Source organism: Vigna unguiculata, chromosome 4 (assembly GCF_037176805.1).
Source record: "Vigna unguiculata cultivar grain cowpea cultivar isolate G323 ecotype 2 chromosome 4, ASM3717680v1, whole genome shotgun sequence".
NCBI lineage: Eukaryota > Viridiplantae > Streptophyta > Magnoliopsida > Fabales > Fabaceae > Vigna > Vigna unguiculata.
In genome coordinates, this window is record NC_140795.1 from 15363099 (window position 1) to 15382503 (window position 19405).

General features: G+C 33.5%; 2 protein-coding genes across 5 annotated transcripts; one reads left to right on the forward strand and one right to left on the reverse strand.

The window, feature by feature from the left end:
- Positions 1-2715: 2715 nt before the first annotated feature.
- Positions 2716-6260, reverse strand: EMB2217 (Pentatricopeptide repeat (PPR) superfamily protein). Its single transcript, XM_028069103.2, has 2 exons — positions 3614-6260; positions 2716-3100 (listed from the first exon to the last, which is right to left on the reverse strand). Exon 1 carries the CDS (start codon positions 6086-6088, stop codon positions 3632-3634), a length of 2457 nt encoding a protein of 818 aa, XP_027924904.1. The 5' UTR covers positions 6089-6260; the 3' UTR covers positions 2716-3100; positions 3614-3631.
- LOC114181811 (peptidyl serine alpha-galactosyltransferase) lies at positions 6232-18747 on the forward strand. 4 transcript variants are annotated; one of them, XM_085672154.1, is made up of 9 exons: positions 6232-6246; positions 9309-9699; positions 10818-10988; positions 12258-12501; positions 12663-12863; positions 13143-13618; positions 13876-14040; positions 14222-14465; positions 17607-18747. In XM_085672154.1, exons 2-9 carry the CDS (start codon positions 9407-9409, stop codon positions 18249-18251), a joined length of 2439 nt encoding a protein of 812 aa, XP_085528280.1. In that variant the 5' UTR covers positions 6232-6246; positions 9309-9406; the 3' UTR covers positions 18252-18747. The 4 variants fall into 4 exon arrangements, with proteins under 4 accessions (XP_085528280.1, XP_027924181.2, XP_027924182.2 ...); XM_028068380.2 differs by lacking the exon at positions 6232-6246 and adding an exon at positions 8951-9114; XM_028068381.2 differs by lacking the exon at positions 6232-6246 and adding an exon at positions 8958-9095.
- The last annotated feature ends 658 nt before the right edge of the window (positions 18748-19405 follow it).

The window sequence follows — 19405 nt, forward strand, 5'->3', positions numbered from 1 at the left end:
TTTGAAATTAAAATTAAAATTGACACAAACCTTATGTACACATCACATTTATCCGCTTACACAGTAAATAAGCAGAAATAAATTTTATAAAACTGAGTTCTCCATTTGTATTCCAGAAAAATTAAAACTTTTTTTAAGAATTATATATATTTTTTATAAATATGAAGTAGACGAAATTTAGTTTAGAAATGAAGTAATTTGAGCGTATCTTTGTTAGATGGGTGGGATGAGAAATGGGGGGAGTTGATAAGATCACCACTTTTTCTTGTCTCCAATGTATCTGACGGTTTTATTAAAGTTGTCACACACATCATCATCAAGTGTCCAAGGTTTTCCTTCTTTCGTCACTTTCTACTGCGTGTTCCCATCAATCCTTTTTCTTCTTCTCCTTTCGTCACCAAGCTTTATTATGCTTTTAAATTTCCTTACTTAAAATGTTTGGATAAGTTCATGACTTCTGCAATTTTTATTTCTTTTTGTGATGGATAATTTTATAATATATTCATACCTCCACTTAACATTTGAATATGTGTCATCTTTAAAGTTTATTCCTATTTTAATAATTAATAATTCACATTTGATTTGAATGTGAAAATTATTATCATTTTTAAATAATAAAAATTATTACACTATTTAAAAAGGTATTTTTTTAATAGAATAATCATTTATTATAATTTTTAATATATTTATATAAATTCATTTAAAAGATAGAAGAAAAAAAACGAGATGTTTTTGATAATAAAAAAAAAAGTTATAGGCGGTAGAAGAGAGGAATAATTTTAAAAAACATAAACACAAATCTCCATTAACTATGAGAATGGTAGATGGAACATTATTGAGTGAAAGAAACCTACGTGCTCTTTATTTATATACGTGTGGCAATTTGTATTAGATCATCTTCGTTAGAAAGATAACTATATCAGATTTTAATTTACTTCTTATGAATACCTCTATGTAATGTTATTTTTAAGGTTTTAAGGTTACATTTTCTCAAAAATAAATAAAAGTTTTATGAAATTTTAATTTTTTTAAATTTATTAAAAAAGGAGCTATTTTTCAGATAAAAAGTTGTTTTTACTTTAATAACTTAAAGTTTTAAACTTTGTAGAAGTCATGATTGAAGTTAAATTACTTATTGCATTAGTAAAAATTTTGGTTAGAAATAAACTCTAATCAAGACCTTTTTTTTTCTAATTTGAAGATTGTATCTTCAGACATTAGAAACAAATCAAAATGTTGTCTAATCAAATTGCAAAATCAACACATTTATATATAAAAAATAAATATGTTAAAATTTTAATTAATGGAATTGACTCTCAGGCCTAAATTCACCTAACATCTTTCTTAGTTTTTCTAGTATTACATGAGCTTTTGCTTAATCCCTCCACAATATCTTTATTTTTCTTATTTTATATATTATATATCCATCCCTTAAAACTACTCAAAGATGAAATTCATAAAATAAATAAATAAATTATTACATCAGATATAAACAAATGGTCAATTGGTTTTCCTTCGGAATAAATAGTCATGAATAAAGTTAGGTATACGAACAGAGCTATCCGTTTAAGCTCACATCTCCATGAGTTTACACACAAAAAAAAAAAAGGAGAAAAAACTCATTCATATGGTTTTCATTTCAAACGTCTTTACTTTCAGTTTTCAAGCCACACCCACCTTGCAAAACCCAAGTTTAAAGAATAACAATATTTTTACCTAATACATTAAATAAAAAAATAGATTTTAATTAAATTAAATATGTTTTTTTTTCTTTAACTTTCATACAAAATTAAATTTCATTTTTATTTTAAATTTTGAATTGTTTACATTCTTAAACTTTAATAATGAATGAATTTAATTCTTATGATAAGTTTGTTAATGTAGAAAATACATAGACACATACGTGATGATATTATTTGATCCCTAACAAATATTTAATATTGTATGAGGATTACATCCGTTCATTGATAGAGTTTGAGGATAAAAATTATTCAAACCTTAAATTAGAGACAAAATTTAATTTCACATGAAAACTATGAGACTAAAATCATATTTAACCCATTTTAATTTAATTGAACTTGGTTACAAGAGTTGTGGATACCCAAACCCTAAACCTTATTTAATTCCTGAGTTGAGTCAAATATAAAAAAAAAAAACTCATTAAGAATTTACTACATAATACAAATTGCACCTTTAATTTAAGTATAACTTAATTTTACAAAATTAATTTAATAAAATGAAATTTGTCTCCATTTATATATTATAGATTAGTTTTGTTTGTAACTGATGTAAAATCTTCAATATCCTCTTACACCGAGAACATTGTCCATTCACACCAAAATATTGAGCTTGAGGATCAAGAGAATCAATGAATATCAAGATATATTTCTAAGATTAGATGGCATGGTAGACCCAAATCTCAACTGATATAAACTCTTATAATGACTTTGAAAGCATAACAAGTTAGTGAAATTTTATCCATCTTGGCTCAATGCCATAATTTAGCATTTGTTTTCTTCAAGACATATATTTTGTACGGTGCATTATATCAGCAGGTATCACTTTATCAGCAAAACATATAACCAAGAAAGCCCAACTTTAAAAAACATTACATGAAAATTCAATGTTAACACTAAAGAATCCCACTAAACTCTTTAGGGTTCAAGAATTGACAATGGAAGAACCAAAAACCATTTTGAAAAATTCAGGCCATCAACAAATCCCACAATATGTATTTAAGATCACAGAAGCACCAAAATAGACTTGTCTTGGAGGTTCCGCTAAAATCATTATTTTAGATGTGATTTATGGTTTAGGCACAATCATGGTCTAGAATTGGTTTAAAATGGCATGCATCAGTTGTATTTTTTAGTTCTAACAGGTGGCCGAACATATGAACTCAAGAAAAAATGTACACTTGGTGAAAACATGAAGCATGAGCTAAAAAACTCTCACTGATGGATTATGGGACGTAAAATCTTTGAAAAGTCTTTAATATGAGGAATCATACCAACCAAGAAATCCGCTTTAGATTAGTTCAGAATAAGGAGGCACATTGAAGTAATCCACAGCTAGAGTGTACGTTCAGCAGCTATTACTCCTGTTGAACAAAGGATCCCAAAAGCTAAAAGAACACATAAATGTTATTCAGAAGCATAGAGAATTTATCAACAATCAGCATTGTTTCTTTTTGATGATCATTGCAAACTCTAGGGAAATATATCAAAGAAATAAATTCAGAACAACTCATTATAACTTTAGGGGCAATAATGTGCTGCTCTATTTACTGCAGAGATCATTTTGTGATGTTTCATTTCATTACAGCAGCTTGATAACAAGACCAACATTCTGGCTAGCAAATCTATATGAAAATGTGTAATATTATTTAAAATATCAAATGCAATTTTAACATACGAGTTAATTCTAAACAGATTTATAAACTAATCTTCAGATAGTATCTGCATTTACTTCAAAGGTGAAAAGTGTGAATCATCAGAGTTATATTATATTCCAAATCCTTAAATAGTACACGTCTTTTTAAGCATCACTTTCACACTGTGCAGCACTCTACGACAATGGACTAACCATAAAAGTTTAAATGCCAGTAACTAACCATAGATATCAAAACTGTTTACATTTCCCTGACTGCAATGAGAGGCTTAGGAGGAGATAGAGATCTAACTTCAGGTGCAGAACTAGGGAAAAGTATGTTGAGTCTGTGCATTAGAATATCAGACCTAGATGGAATTTCGTTAAGAAGAAACTGCTGAACAATTGGCTTCTTAAACCACTCCATGACTGAATCTCCTGATGCCCTAAGAACCACTTTACTCACCTCAAAAGGAGATTCTACTGAGCTAAACATCTGTGCAATCACAATCTTCAAAGTTGCTCCGGTAACCAATTTTATCCGTCTTGGCACAATGCCATAATATAGCATGCGCTTTCTGAATCTATGAAGAGTATGCACTACTGCAATAAGAGCAGCTCCAACTGACAAGTTTCTAACATCAAGGGACCAAGCAATGTGCTGATCAAACACTATAGCCTTTGGGAAAAGTTTATTCTCATAAGCAACCTTCCAAACACACCGAGCTCGATTTATCTGCCCCATAAGAACTAGGTAATTGAGAAGAACATTGACAAAGTACTTAGCAGCACCCTCCTCCAATTCATAATCAATACCTTGAAAGAATTCCCGGACAAAAGATAACACCGGCTGTCCCCTGTGTTCTGGGCCTGTGAAAAGTCCACACATAAAAGTGTGTGCCTTATGCTTTGTAGCACTGAGGATAGACATCAAATGCCTCTCATTTTTCTCATCCTGACACCTAACAAGATGAGCTAAAATGGAGGTGTAGAGTATCAAATCAACTTTAGCAGCAGAGTTAACATATGTTTCCAGAAGAGGCTTGGCTGATTCATACAACCCACTCTTCATGCATGACTCAAACAACTGCCTGATGATAAAATTATTGGTTCTGATCCCAGATGAACCCATGAAACGCAACCACCTCAAAGCAAGATCAACCGAACCTTCCTTAATATACACCATCAAAACATCACTAGCTGTCACATCTACAGAATACCCCATGGCCTTCATTTCAAGTAGAATTTTGGCAGCCACATCCACCAGCTTCTTTTTAGCCAGTAGAGTTAAAAGCACGGTATAAGTGCTTAGGCCAGGCCTTAAACCTGCATTAGTCATTGAATTGTACAGTTTCATGGCAGGATCAATTTGTCCTGCAGCAGCATGCATTTCCAAAAGACAAGAATATGTAGATGGGGTGGGTAGAAACCCTGCTTTTTCCATATCTAAAAACGTAGACATAGCAATGTCAAGCTTCCCTGATTTTGCATGGGATTCAATGACCAAAGTATACAAACCAAAGTTAGGCCTGAACCCTGCCAACCTCATCTCATCCCAAAGCCTTAGAGCAGTTTCTAACTTCCCAGACTTCACATAAGACTCAATCAGAGAAACAAATATGGTAGGAGGTGGCTTGTAGCCATAACCTCTCATCTCCATGTAAACCTTCATTGCACTGTCCAACCTACCCGCCTTCCCCATAGAATCAACAAGAGACACAAAGAGATTCAAACCAGGCCGAAAATCTCTCCCTTTCATCTCTTGGAAGAGTTTAAAAGCAGCATCAAGACGCCCTGATTTTGCCAAGTTGGGGATCATCAATTCATATGTCGAACCATCCAACAAACACCCAACTTTCTCCATGGTCTCATACATTTCAAATGCCTTGTAAGGCAAACCCTTGTTCAGAAACAAAGTAATGAGCGAATTATACGTCTCGATATCAACTTTGCAACCAGCATCCACTATTTTCTTGAAGCAGCAAAACGACACCTCCAACTTCTCTGCCTTAGCCAAGTACCTAATCACCCTATTACACGCAGCAGACAAGGAAACCCCATCAGCCGAATCACCAACCATCTCATCAAACAACAACTGAATCCCCTCAAAATCCCTCTTTTGATTCAGCCCATCAAACAACATGACATAACAGTCATCACTTGTAGCATACCAAGCCTGCCTCTTAGCCCACCTAAACAAACTCAAACAAGCATCAGAATCACCAATAACTTTCAATGCTTGAGCAATGTGAGTCATGTTGGGTACAAACTGTAGTTTGTCCAACTGGGTCTCCAATTCCGGCCCCCACTTCCACCTCTTCACAACCTCAACAATTTTTGCTACAGCCAGAGCATTCACAAAGGGCTTCTTCACCTCACCCACCATCACATGATCGTCAAGACCAGGCTCCACAGACCTCACACCCTTACCCTTGTAAATAACACCACCCGCTTCATCTAAATACTCAATTTCCTCAGTCCACTCCCTAGACCCACCACTGTCGTGGCAGTAACATCTCATGCCTCTCATCCCCACGAGGTTTGAGCCATTGCAGAAACGTGGGGTGGAGGAAAATCTTGATGAAGAGGCCAAAAACGTTAACTTTCGGATAAAGGGTTGTGCAGAAATGGAGGAGTGAGCGCGGGAGAGAAGAGAGAATTCATGGGTGAGTTTGAAGAGATTGGTAGCAGAAGAAAGCAATTGGCGATTATAAATCATCGATCAATGTGAAGAAGCGAGAAATAACGAACGAAATGAAATGCTTACAGCGTTTATGTTCCTGTTCAAGCAATAGTTTGGAGTTTCCGAGGTTCCATTCCACACGGCTTAAACCCTGAAATGCGTTTCCTAGAGTGTCAGCGACACCTTAATCCAAGGTGGTCTCTCTCTCCATTCTGAGTTTTAACTTTGATGTTTAGATTGGAAATTTTGTCACCTTAAATTTTTCATGGGTGATTTTTTTTAGTTTAATCCTGAAAATCCTGAATTTTAGTTTAATTTTTTATTTTATATTTATTATCTTGCATTGAATCTTAAATTTAACATATTTATTTAAGATACTAGCAAGAAATAATTTAACTAAAATAAAGAATTAAGTTTTATAAGATTATACACTCGTTGAAAACGTGCAGCAAAATTATTAGTGTTTAGACATAAAAAATAAAAAATAGGTGAATTGGGTTTTTAATAAAAATTGTGTTTTTAAAATTTTTTCTTTTTAATATCAAAGTTCAATTAAGATTGTTTTCTTTATTTTAATGAATAAAAATAAGAGAGTAGGGAAGATAAAATTGCACAACATATTTATACTAATTTGGATCAAAAGATCCTATGTCCAAATGTTAATCTGATAAAAAACGAGATGAACTTAATCACTAGAATAAACCAAACCAAACTTACAATCAATGATAAGAAAGATTAGGATTTAAAGAATACCTCTCTTGAATCACACAAGAGACGAAGACACCTTCCTTGAAATTCATAAGGATGAAAATACCTTCCTTGAATCACACAAGGAATGAACCCCTCCTTTAAATCACACAAAGGATGATCGGCTTCTCACAGAGAGTTTTCAAGTACTCAGACTTCTCTAACTTATGTATCTTTGTAAAATGAACTCTCACCTCCATTTATAGAAGCCTATTTAGAAATTAGATTAAGAATATAAAATGTTGAATCCTAACTGCCATATATAATCGATTATCATAAGTGATAATCGATTATCACATAAACCTTTTTTAAAACATTTTTCTCCATGTGATAATCTATTATTAGTCACGATAATCTATTATCAACATGTGATAATCGATTATTAACAATGATAATCGATTATCACATATATTTTTCTCAAAAATCAATTTTAATTGAGATAATTGATTATCACTAAGAATAATTGATTATTCCAGTGAATTTTACAAATAAATAAAATTCTTTTGGTGCTTTATTGCTTGGTTTTGCCTTTTTGACTATTGACATACTAATTTAATTATTTTAAATAATATACACAAATTACTATACCTAAACAACTAAATCACTAAGTCTTCAATGCATCTTTTGAATCGATGCATTTTTTAAAGTCTTCAACATTTTTTCATGCATCATCGTTAAGTCTTTCATGCTTTTTCATAAGTCATCATCATCATCATCATCAAAACTCCTTATTACACGAAGATGTTCATCTTCTTCTTTTTATCGATATTGATAAAAAAAATACATAAAATATTAATTTAAAAATCACATGTTAAAAATTAAAAAAATATTATTATTATACATACATAGATAGATATGTAAAAAATAGATAGATTAAATTTGTTAGAATGAGCATCTAAGTTGTATTTTGTCCATGAAAACTATTGAATTTATTGACTAAAAGGTAGATGATAATGATTCAAAATGAAAACCTGAATGTAATGTTTAAAGACTATAAAACAAAGGTAGGATCTGGGTTGCTCGTGATGGCTGTGGAGCGCATCCAATAACGAATAAAAGGACAAGTTCCATCTATATTTATTTTGAAATACAATATAGAAAACAAACATTTAGATAAATAATTATTAATATTTAATAATGAAACTTCTTATGATTTCATTGAGATAAAATATCAATGGATAATTATGAGATAATTATTAATATTATAGTTATTGGTGTTAAGCTTTCAAGTTTCCACAAAGTAAGAAACAAAATAACCTAGGTTGTTTATGGAAAGATTTAGAGATTTGATTCCCATACGACTTTGTCAAAACTACGTTCGAAATTTGAAAAATCAAGTGATCATATTTTTTCAAGAATGTTTTGATCATGATAGTATACTAAGATTTGAGTTTTTCACGAGTTATAAAGTCTCCTTTTATCTTAATTTGATCATTTGTTAAATGAAAAGTTCTTTGAAAATATTTTTGGGTCCTTTATGAATTTTAGGTGCATTATAATAAATTAAAGTACGTTTTAATATATTAAAATATTTTAAAATTTGCTAGAAAAACAATGAAAAACATTCTAAAAATTTAAAATGCATTGGGTTGAAATGATGCTATTTTTCTTTCTGTTACAACAAATTAATTTGATGTTACTAACACAACAAAGGATGTTTAAATAAACACTTGTTGTCACGTTAACTAAAGACTACCCATATGTGATAAACATTCCTTCAAGTAGTAAAGTTTTGTAAGAAAGTTTCAATGGTCTAATTATATAATGATATATTATCATATTCCTTTATAATTTTCCTTTTCATCTCACATTATATATATAATGTTTATCTTATTTTATGTATATTTTATATTTATTAAATTTCAATTAATAAAAAATGTATGGTAAACAAAATATAGGCATCAAAAACTCCTATAAATTTTCCTTCCTCAACATTTCCCTAACATTGAAAAAAAAAAGGAGCGAACCTTATCTCACTTTTATTGCAAAAAGGGGTAATTTTTCCTCTTTTGAATTAGGAAAAAGCAAGGTGCAATTGATTTTTAAAGTACAATAATGATTTAATGAAGAGACAGGCTAACGAACAGCAAACGACGACGCTTCATTGATTAGGTTAAGAGAATAATATATCTTCCTCTTCCCAACGAATCAGTCAGGCACAGAACAGAAGCTAGTCTCCACCAACATGCACGAAGAAAATCAAAATCAAAAACCCTTTCTTTTCTCGCACAACAAAACAAAAAATAAATAGAAAAACCTCAAAGCGTTGAAGATTCAACGATCATATACGTGTACAGTATGCACTACTTTCTTAAGTAATAACAACTACACTCGCACTTTCAAGATTCGTTCCCACATTAATAATTGCTTAATTTAATTATCGAGCTGTATAATATCATTCTTTAATGGGTTTATTTAACACAAATTGGAAAATTGCACAATATCTCCTCTTTCTCCCATCTCCTCGTATCATAATATTAGTATATTGTTTACACAATTTTGACTTCAGCATTTCAAGCTGAGAGCTTGGGAGATCAGAGTCGTGAGATGAAATTCGGATCTTTGAGGCGGTACCCATTTGATTTCTGACCTTGAAATCGAGCTGGGATGGGGAAAGTTTGGATTTTGATGGTGGTGGTGTTGGTGGGTGTGGTGGGCATTGAAGGTGCGAGGAAGTCTCCATCAGGGAGGATCCACACCCTCTTCTCTGTGGAATGTCAGAATTACTTCGACTGGCAGACTGTGGGGCTGATGAACAGTTACAGGAAGGCCAAGCAGCCTGGACCCATCACAAGACTCCTCAGTTGCACTGATGAGGAGAAGAAGAACTACAAGGGAATGCATTTGGCACCAACCTTTGAGGTGCCCTCCATGAGTAGACACCCCAGAACTGGTGACTGGTAAGCAAATGATAAATAATCAGTGTTGCAAATGTTTCTGTTTTTGGGTGGGGTGGGGTAAGTCTTGGAAGGACAACTGTTAGATGCAGTTTCAGAGATGTTTTTGGAGTTTCCCTTTGGTAATTCGTGCAACAGAATTTTTTTTAAGGTCAACATAGATTATTAAGGCGAAACTTCAATTTTGGCTGGAAATCAGCACAATAAACACCTATGCAACTGTATTTAAGTTTAGTCGTTTTTGGAATTTGGAGTGTGGAATGTGGATTCATTTTGCGTGGCTTTGTTGTGCAGTGAGATTAATGACATGGTTTTGGTTCTGGTTGTCCAACCTTAGTTGGTTACTTACTAGGGTAGTTTTTAACTCTGATTTGTTGTTCTGTGTAGTTGTGAATCCTGCTGTTGATCTTTTTCTTAGGCATGTCTACGGACAGGATCTGCGAGTTCTTGAAACAGTGTGTATAAATTGTGGGTTGGTGTGGTGGTTAAATTCTTCATGGGAAATGAGCTGTGGATTTGTGTGGTGTACAAAAATTATGATTGGCACAGTTATGACATGTGATGTTGACAAGAAATTTTCTAATGTCAGCACTATCCCGTTTTCTATGAGCATAAGACCCCCGAGTGAGCTTGCATTTGTCACCAATTAGCACAGGGCATTGGATGACTAATCTTAATACTCTTACTTCATAATGAATTTATTCTGCTAGTACTTTGGTATTGATTAAGTGACCATTTGATTTAGGAAAATGTTTCTTTATTTTCATTTGTCTGTTTTCACTTTGATTTTTTGATTTTTTATTCAAAACTTTATACAGAAAAAAGTGAAAACCAAAAATGAAAACAGTAGAAAGTTATTTTCAGTGTTTCCTGTAGAAGCATTTGAAAATTGGAAGCAAAGTAAAAACAAAAACTGTTTTCTCAAACCAAATGCTCGTAAGTGTCCGTTCGTTCTTATATGATTAGAGTATGTGAGTGTGTTTTTTTCTTTTAATTTTTTAATTTTATTTTATTTTAACACGCCCCCTTGGCATATATGACATGTGCCTATGTTATTACAAAAGCAGAACCATTTGCTGAAGATAGCAGGATGAGAAATAAATCTCCTATCCACTATGCAGGTATCCTGCAATAAACAAACCTGCTGGGGTTGTACATTGGCTTAAACACAGTAAGGATGCAAAAAAGGTTGACTGGGTTGTCATTCTGGATGCAGACATGATAATCCGAGGTCCAATTGTACCTTGGGAGCTTGGTGCTGAGAGAGGAAGACCTGTTGCAGCTTATTATGGGTATTTACCATTTTCTTGCTTCTTATTCTTTTTAATTCACTCCTTTTCTTTTTGTGATACATGGTATTTGAATCGTGAGAGAGCTTAGATTTTGAATCGTGAATCTAACGATTCATAAACATTTTATAAACATTAAAAGAATGCAGTTAAACTTAAATATATAAGATAGATAAATATGTAAAGAGAAAATTAATAACAAAACAATCTCATATTTAGATAGAGTGGTTGTATTTATGTGTATCTACCACAGAGTTTCACAATTTCAGCAACATGGCCTTCAAAAAACAATGTGGATGCTGCATAAGATTCCTTCAACTATAGTTATATGCTACTAAACAAATTATGCATTATAGCCATCCAAAAAATAAGTGTTTGCTCCTTGTATCCTAAACAACCTAAAAAAATATTCTATTCTAATCATTCATAGTTCATCCTCATCCTCTCTAAGATTTACCACCATGTCACCACTGTACTACAAACGCAGAAGCTCAAACCCACTGAACAAACGAACAAAGGCATGCACGAGATGACACGGAACCACCACTGCAACACCGCGCAACCAACACTGCACCATTGTGCAACCACCGCAACAAACAGAGATGACGTGATCACGAGAGGCAAGGAGGAGAACATGCTTTCGAGCACACTAACCTTAATAAGTAACGTTAATCAGTTTCAATGTGCGAAAAATAAAGGAGGAAAAATTAGGGTTTCAATTTGGGGGTAAATTTGTAGAGGGAAAAACTAGGTTTTAAATTGGGATAAATTCGTATCGTGAATCGAATCATGATTCACACGATGCGGACTCGTATCGTACGATACAAGTACGATACGGGAGTAAAAACGATACAACTCACGATTCATATCGTTAGGAACCTGAATCGTTTCGTATCGTACGATTCATATCGTTAGGGACCTAAATCGTTTCGTATCATACGATTCGTATGGTGAATCGTACGATACTTACTACACTGTTGTGATGTAGTGTAAACCACTTGATCACCACTTCCATTTCAGATACTCTTGGAAGGATGCTAATGCACTAGTGCATCTTACATTGGCTATTATCAGTTTTAACAATATGGAAGTTCTGGAAGCCTAGGCCTTTTATATTTACATTGGCCGTAATGCATAAGCTAGAGAGCTTTGCTTTATGTTATAAACTTGATTAAATCTCTTAAAGTAGTATTTAAATATTGTATTTTGTATTATTGCTTCTTTCTTTGGCTCACCATTAGAACTTGAGACATATCTAAATTCTGTCTCCAGGTACTTAAAAGGTTGTGACAATATTTTGGCTCAACTGCACACAAAACATCCAGAACTGTGTGACAAAGTTGGTGGGCTTTTGGCCTTTCATATAGATGACCTGCGAGTTTTTGCTCCCTTGTGGCTTTCAAAAACCGAAGAAGTTCGGGAAGATAGGGCTCACTGGGCAACAAACATAACTGGTGACATCTACGGGAAAGGATGGATCAGTGAGATGTATGGATACTCTTTTGGTGCTGCAGAGGTGAGTTCAATGCCTTAAAATGATTTTTTATTTCAGGCATTATAAACTATATACTTGATCTAGCAATTGACTGTAGTGTTTAACGATTCAATTTCCACTGATTATTTTGTATTTATCCTTCTTTATGTCTACCCGTCTGGGTTCCCTCCTCTTCTTCACAGGTTGGACTTCGGCACAAGATCAATGATAACTTAATGATTTACCCAGGTTATAATCCTCGAGAGGGAATAGAGCCGATTCTTCTTCACTATGGGCTGCCATTTAGTGTTGGGAATTGGTCATTTAATAAACTGGCTCACCACGATGACGGAATTGTATACGAATGTAATAAACTCTTTCCAGAACCTCCATATCCCAAAGAGGTACATAAACCATTATACTTGTATAGGGAAACTTATGGTTATGGTGTGCTTCTTTTTGGGAGAAGAAATTCCTGTGTCATAGAAAAGGATGTGTTTTTGTGATGCACTAATGATGCTTCATCATTTTTTAATAAGAAAGCACATATTCCTTTTACATGAATTTATAATACTCAGCATTTTAATCCTTAGTTTTTGTTCAACTATGCTGAATTTATGAAAATAAATATGGCATCAGGTTTTTTCAATTTTACTGAAATTGGAAAGCATCTTATATTGCAGGTAAAACAGTTGGAACTTGATCATAATCGAAGGCGAGGCCTATTTATAAGCATAGAGTGCATAAACATTATAAATGAAGGCCTTTTATTACAACATGCAGAAAATGGTTGCCCTAAACCAGTATGGTCTAAATACTTGAGCTTTTTGAAAAGCAAAGCATATGCGGAACTAACTCAGCCAAAATATGTGACTCCTGCTACTTTACAAATGATGGAGGATATCAAAGAAGAACATGTTGATGATGGTGCCGCAAAGCCACATCCTAAAATTCATACCATTTTTTCAACGGAATGCACCACATACTTTGATTGGCAGACTGTAGGACTTATGCACAGTTTCCATAAAAGTGGACAACCTGGAAATATTACTAGACTTCTCAGCTGCTCTGATGAGGAATTACAGAAGTATAAAGGCCATGATTTGGCTCCAACACATTATGTCCCTTCTATGAGTAGACATCCACTAACAGGAGATTGGTAATTACGTTTTTGTATTTCTTTCAAATTTCAGTGGCAGTATGTTAACATTTTTTGTTAGTTTCATTTTATTTCTGCACTGACATTTACTGTATGATTGGGACAAAGTGGTTAACATTAAATTCCGGGTTTTGTCTATCAGTGTTTGGTGGAACTTAAATTTACTGTATGATTGAGAGCCTAACTCTTTTCAATGTTTCATATGGCTGATTTATACTATAAGCTAGAAAAGCATGACAAAGTGTGTTTTATTTCAGGTATCCAGCAATTAATAAACCAGCTGCAGTCCTTCATTGGCTTAATCATGTAAATATTGATGCTGAATTCATAGTGATTCTTGATGCTGACATGATCTTAAGAGGCCCAATAACACCATGGGAATTCAAAGCAGCTCGTGGTCATCCTGTTTCAACTCCTTATGAGTAAGTATATTAATTTAAATTTATGTTTATGAGACTGGTTAATGTTGGTATTAATGCAATGCTGTTGATTGAGGTTGGTTAGTGGTGCAGTATATAGATGATATATTTTTCTGCTGATATCTGCTTATCTTGTGTCTTGTCTTTGGTGACTCATTTGTTTGTTTTATTTTTTCTATGCTAGCTACCTTATTGGCTGTGACAATGAGCTTGCAAAATTACATACTAGCCATCCTGAGGCTTGTGACAAGGTTGGTGGTGTAATCATTATGCATATAGATGATCTCCGGAAATTTGCAATGTTGTGGCTGCATAAGACTGAGGAGGTCCGAGCTGATAGAGCTCATTATGCAAGAAATATAACTGGAGACATATATGAATCCGGTTGGATTAGTGAGATGTATGGTTACTCATTTGGTGCTGCAGAGGTATTTTGCTTTTACATTCTTATAATTATAATCAGTTTATATGTTGATATGATTATGGGTGTCATAGTGTTAGAGATATATCCTGTTTCGGGTACAGATCTATTGTCTTTTGGGTTGCTACTTGCTTTGCAGCTTGTGCTGTCCTTCAAAGAGCTAGGCAAATATGAGCTTGGACCTTTTGGCTCTTATTTGAGTGGCTATCACATCTATTCTAGAAGCTAACCAATCAAATCTCAAATTTCAATTTTAGCTATTTATTTCACTTTTATGATTATGAATTTTTTCCACACACAATTCAAGCGGACTCATGCAAATTGAATATAAGTTAGGTCTTTTTGATGGTAAAAAATCTAGTCATCATACATTCAAACAGATAAAAGATTACTTTGAATGTATTGGAAGAATACAAATAACGCTTAAATTAAGCATAAGCTGTTATGGGTAAATGAGCCTTTGTTATCTTGTAGGAAGAGCTATAAGCTCCTCCATCTCAAGGAGGAGGGAACTCTTGATAAGAAATTACAACTGTGTTCTAAGATTTGGTGCACAGCTGCAGCCATGATCACTAGGTTGATAGGAGACAGGTGCTCCCAAAGAGATACCCTTAGTATTAATGTTTTGAATTCTTTACACAATTTGATTAAGTCTTTCAGTGATTAGATCTATCACCCTTTGCTAAATAAAGAAAGAAGCATACTATTTATTGGTGTAGGGTACATAGAGTGGGGAAAATACACAATGGCTTTTCATGGGTATTACAACATGGCTTAATCTTAATTCTTAATCATTTTATCAAGAAAAATTGGAGACAATGATAGAAAACATACAACGTAGAGTCTCCATAAATAAACAGTGCCCTTTACATTCTTTCTTCATTGATGGAGACCTTGCCACTTTATAGCTTGAGACTGAATCGAACAAAAATCCATGAGATCTGCAATTACATACATACGTACTTTATCTTGATGTTACATGTCATATCTATTCATGATCGAACTCACTTTGGCCAACACCAATTATTAGAAACTAGCATAAGCAATTGAAGTGTAAAACCTTTGCCTCTATTGCTTAACTAAAAGGGCCAGACACGTCTCCCTACTTTATGGGAGCAGGCCAAATTATTTTTTTGTTGTGTCATACAGACAATATTGATTCTTCGTGTTTATATAGGTGGACTCTTAATGTTAGATGTGTCTGAATTCGTCTCTCTCTATATCAGCGATCCTCAAGTAATCAAAGTTCCTTTGAACAATTTAGATATTTCATCTTTACTTTAGTTTCTTATAGATTACCAAGTGTATCTAAATTTTGTCTTGCCTTTTCAGTGTGTTTTTTCTTTTTTTTTTTGTTTAGCTCTCTATGTTAATTTGCCCTGGATGAGTTGAATTATTTTCTTTGGTTCTCATCTATGCCTTTACTGTTTGGTCCTTAAAAGAGTCTCATTGAGTTAACTGATGAGGGTATTTATAAATTATGCTTTACTTCAATTCTCATCTTAACCAGTACATTTTTGGTGTATTACAACAAGTACCTATAGCTATTCACTAGTTAGTTCATTAGCTAGGTATCCATAGCCTTAATCTTCAATAAAATTCGTATTTCTTTTTACTTTCTGATCCAATTTCTATTATTAATATAAATGCAAATGAATTTTATTGAACTTTCATGGTATTTGAGAGACCTTGTTCTCTTCCTCCTCTCTAACAGAACAATCCTTTCTCACAATGACTGATAAATCTCTTTCAACCTCTCCTTTTATTTGTTGATCAGATGTCTTATTCAAATTATTTCATCCCTGCAACATAATTAAGTAACTAATTAATGTGACTAACTAACTAATCACTATCAGTACCTAACATCATATAGCTGGGAACCACTTCTTCTTAGGCTTCCTTAATGATGCTTTTGGACATTATAACTTCTAGAACAATATAACACATTCTTTCAGGACACTACTTCGAGAATAATAATTATATTGTTTTGTGGCTGTCCAAATGAGAAGCTTTTCCAAATATCAGTTTCTTCATTTGTTAAAATAAATAAATAAATAAATAAATAATAAATGCAATTGTATACGGTTTGACTGATTGCCAATTTAAAGGCTCTTATCTAAGTAAATTAATGAAGCAAAGAAAATGTCATCTTTTCATGGCTTTTTCCCATTGAAGTTCTACCCTTGTAATTTATTTTATTTCCATTCTAACATTTGTAATTTGCAAAACTTATTTTACCTTGAGAAAATTCCTTCACTCTACCATTTTAAGCACGAATACCATTTTGGTGCCTTGTTTGTTTTAGTGTTGATTGCATATCTAATGTTTCTTCATACCGAGTCCAATTTATTTATGCTTTTGTTTCCAATTTCCAACATAGCAGGTTGGCACAACACAGAAATGGCTAGGACGCCATTTAAAAGAGAAAGAAGAAAGATAGATGTTTGAAACAACTACGAAAATTTTCAATAATAAAAGAGAATAAGGCAGGATTCCTTTGAGCACAATGTCTAAAGGGATCAGCCCATCATGAATTAAAATTTTAAGATGAATTACAATAATATCCAAATCTCACAAAGTTATGTTGGAAATGTTTTATCATCTTTATTGTCTACTGATTGTACCAGTAGGCACTTTGTGATGAGTACGACAATTCCTTGTTCAGTGGCATATATATTGAGTAGATTGTTCACTATTTCAGTGGCATCTCGGAAAGCAAGGAGATAATAACAGAATCCCTTGCTGGCAATTCTTACTAACAAACTTAGGAATGTGCCACAATTTACTTTGCTCCTATATGAAATATATCAAGATACCATAAATCTTGAAGCATATACACACACTTACTGTACCTTGTGTTGCATGTCAACAATGTTTGTGCTTCATAGGCTTGATGCTTTACTTCAGTTGCTATTGGCTTTTATTATTGAGGGGTGAGTGACAATACTAAATCTTATGGTGTTCACTTTTGGGTTGAGTTGTTCAGAACCTAATTGTGGACAAGAATGAGCATAAATTTTCATTCCCTAATCCCTATATGTTACTCTATGTATTTCTCTTTCATGGTGTATTGCATCACGTTATTTTTACTTCCTCTTTAAAGTACGAAAAGTATTTCACTGCTGTAACCAGTTCTTTATTGATGCAGTTGAAATTAAAGCATACTATAAGTGATGAGATACTGATATACCCGGGATATGTTCCTGCAACTGGTGTCAAATATAGAGTCTTTCATTATGGATTGCGATTCAGTGTTGGGAATTGGAGCTTTGACAAAGCAGATTGGCGCAACGTTGACGTGGTCAACAAATGCTGGGCCAAGTTCCCAGACCCGCCGGATTCCTCAACACTTGGTGAAGATAACAAGGAGGATTTACAGCGAGATCTGCTCAGCATAGAATGTGCTAAGACGTTGAATGAAGCACTGAATCTTCACCACCAGAGAAAGTGTTCAAGTGATAATTCCTTGACATCAGAAGGGGAGGAAAAAAAAGAAGAAATTGTAGTGTCAAGGGTCAGTAACCAGGATGCAAATGATGATTCCACAAACAATAATATCACGACAGAGGAATCAGAAAGTGTGCAGAAAGATGAGATGCCTAGTTCTTTCAGGTTTTGGATGATATTCTTGTGGGCATTTTCAGGAGTAGGTTTCTTGGTTGTCATTTTTATGGTGTATTCAGGTCATAGAAGAAGAGGAGCTAGATCAAAACAAGGTAGGAGGAGAAGAAACTTGCATTCAGGTTTCATGGAAATGAACGGACGTGATCGCCGCAGCGATGTTTCTCTGTAGACATTCTGTTCCTTTTCCTTTTCATGGTGTAAAGCTGGTTGGTCAGAATTTCAAGTCTTTCATGCTAGGGTCACAAATTGAAGGTTAAAAGACTTATTTCTTGAGTGAGCCTTTGTGACATCATTTATGCAAAGCAAGCTATTCTTCTGAGCCTCTAGAAAGCCTCCCATTTTTTGATATTGTTAATGAATATTAATGATTGAGAAATTTGCAAAGGGAAAATAATCTTCTGTTCTTTAATTTGAGATTGCTTGTACTTTTTTGTACCCAGAGAACATAAGATCTTAGCAAATGTAAAACAAGAGATTGGATTATCCTGCAGCATGGGTGAGGGATATACTGTATAATTCTCATTTTCATTTTTCCCTTCTGATAGATAACAAAGGGATTTTCTGAGTATGTAGTCTTCATGTAACATTTTTATGGATCTTATCCCTATCAACATTTGCTGTAAAAACTCACTTATATAATAAAAAGTTATGTAACTTGTGTTGAATTTAGGCATTGCCAACCAACTGTTGTAGATTAACTGTTGTATGCACATGCTAGCTTGGGTTTCTTGGCCACCAAATGAACTAGGTAACCCTTATGCTATGACTTTGATCATGGAGATATACCACTAACGATTACGTTTATTTATTAATGAGAAATACTAGTTATGCTTTCTCTTGCTTTCTCTGGCACTCTCTTTCTAAGACTATCTCTATTTTTAGTTGAAATTCATTCAAAATTTTCAGTTTTGGTAGATTTCACTTCTAAATCAGCAGACAGACATTAAATGAGGAAGTAAAACTCATAAAAAATTATGGTTTCCATATTTCAACCAATCACGAAATGAGTCTTGGAAAGAGAATGACATGTAGAGGATTTTAGCATTCCTCTTTTTTAGCATTGACCAAACAAGTTTTACCAAAAGTAATATCCACTTGGAGTTGTTTTTGCTGTCACCCAAAGCTCACCATTGGTAATATTTTGTTTCACATGACTTTTATCTTTCTCTTTTTACACAGACTTGTGTTCACATGACAGTATTGTTTTGAAAAGTGTACACATGTCATGTGTAAATTCTAGATGGTGTGGTGATTTATACAAGAAAATTCCAGTGAAAAGGGCTTAAATATTATAGAAGAAAACTTGAAAATTTTGAAGACAAG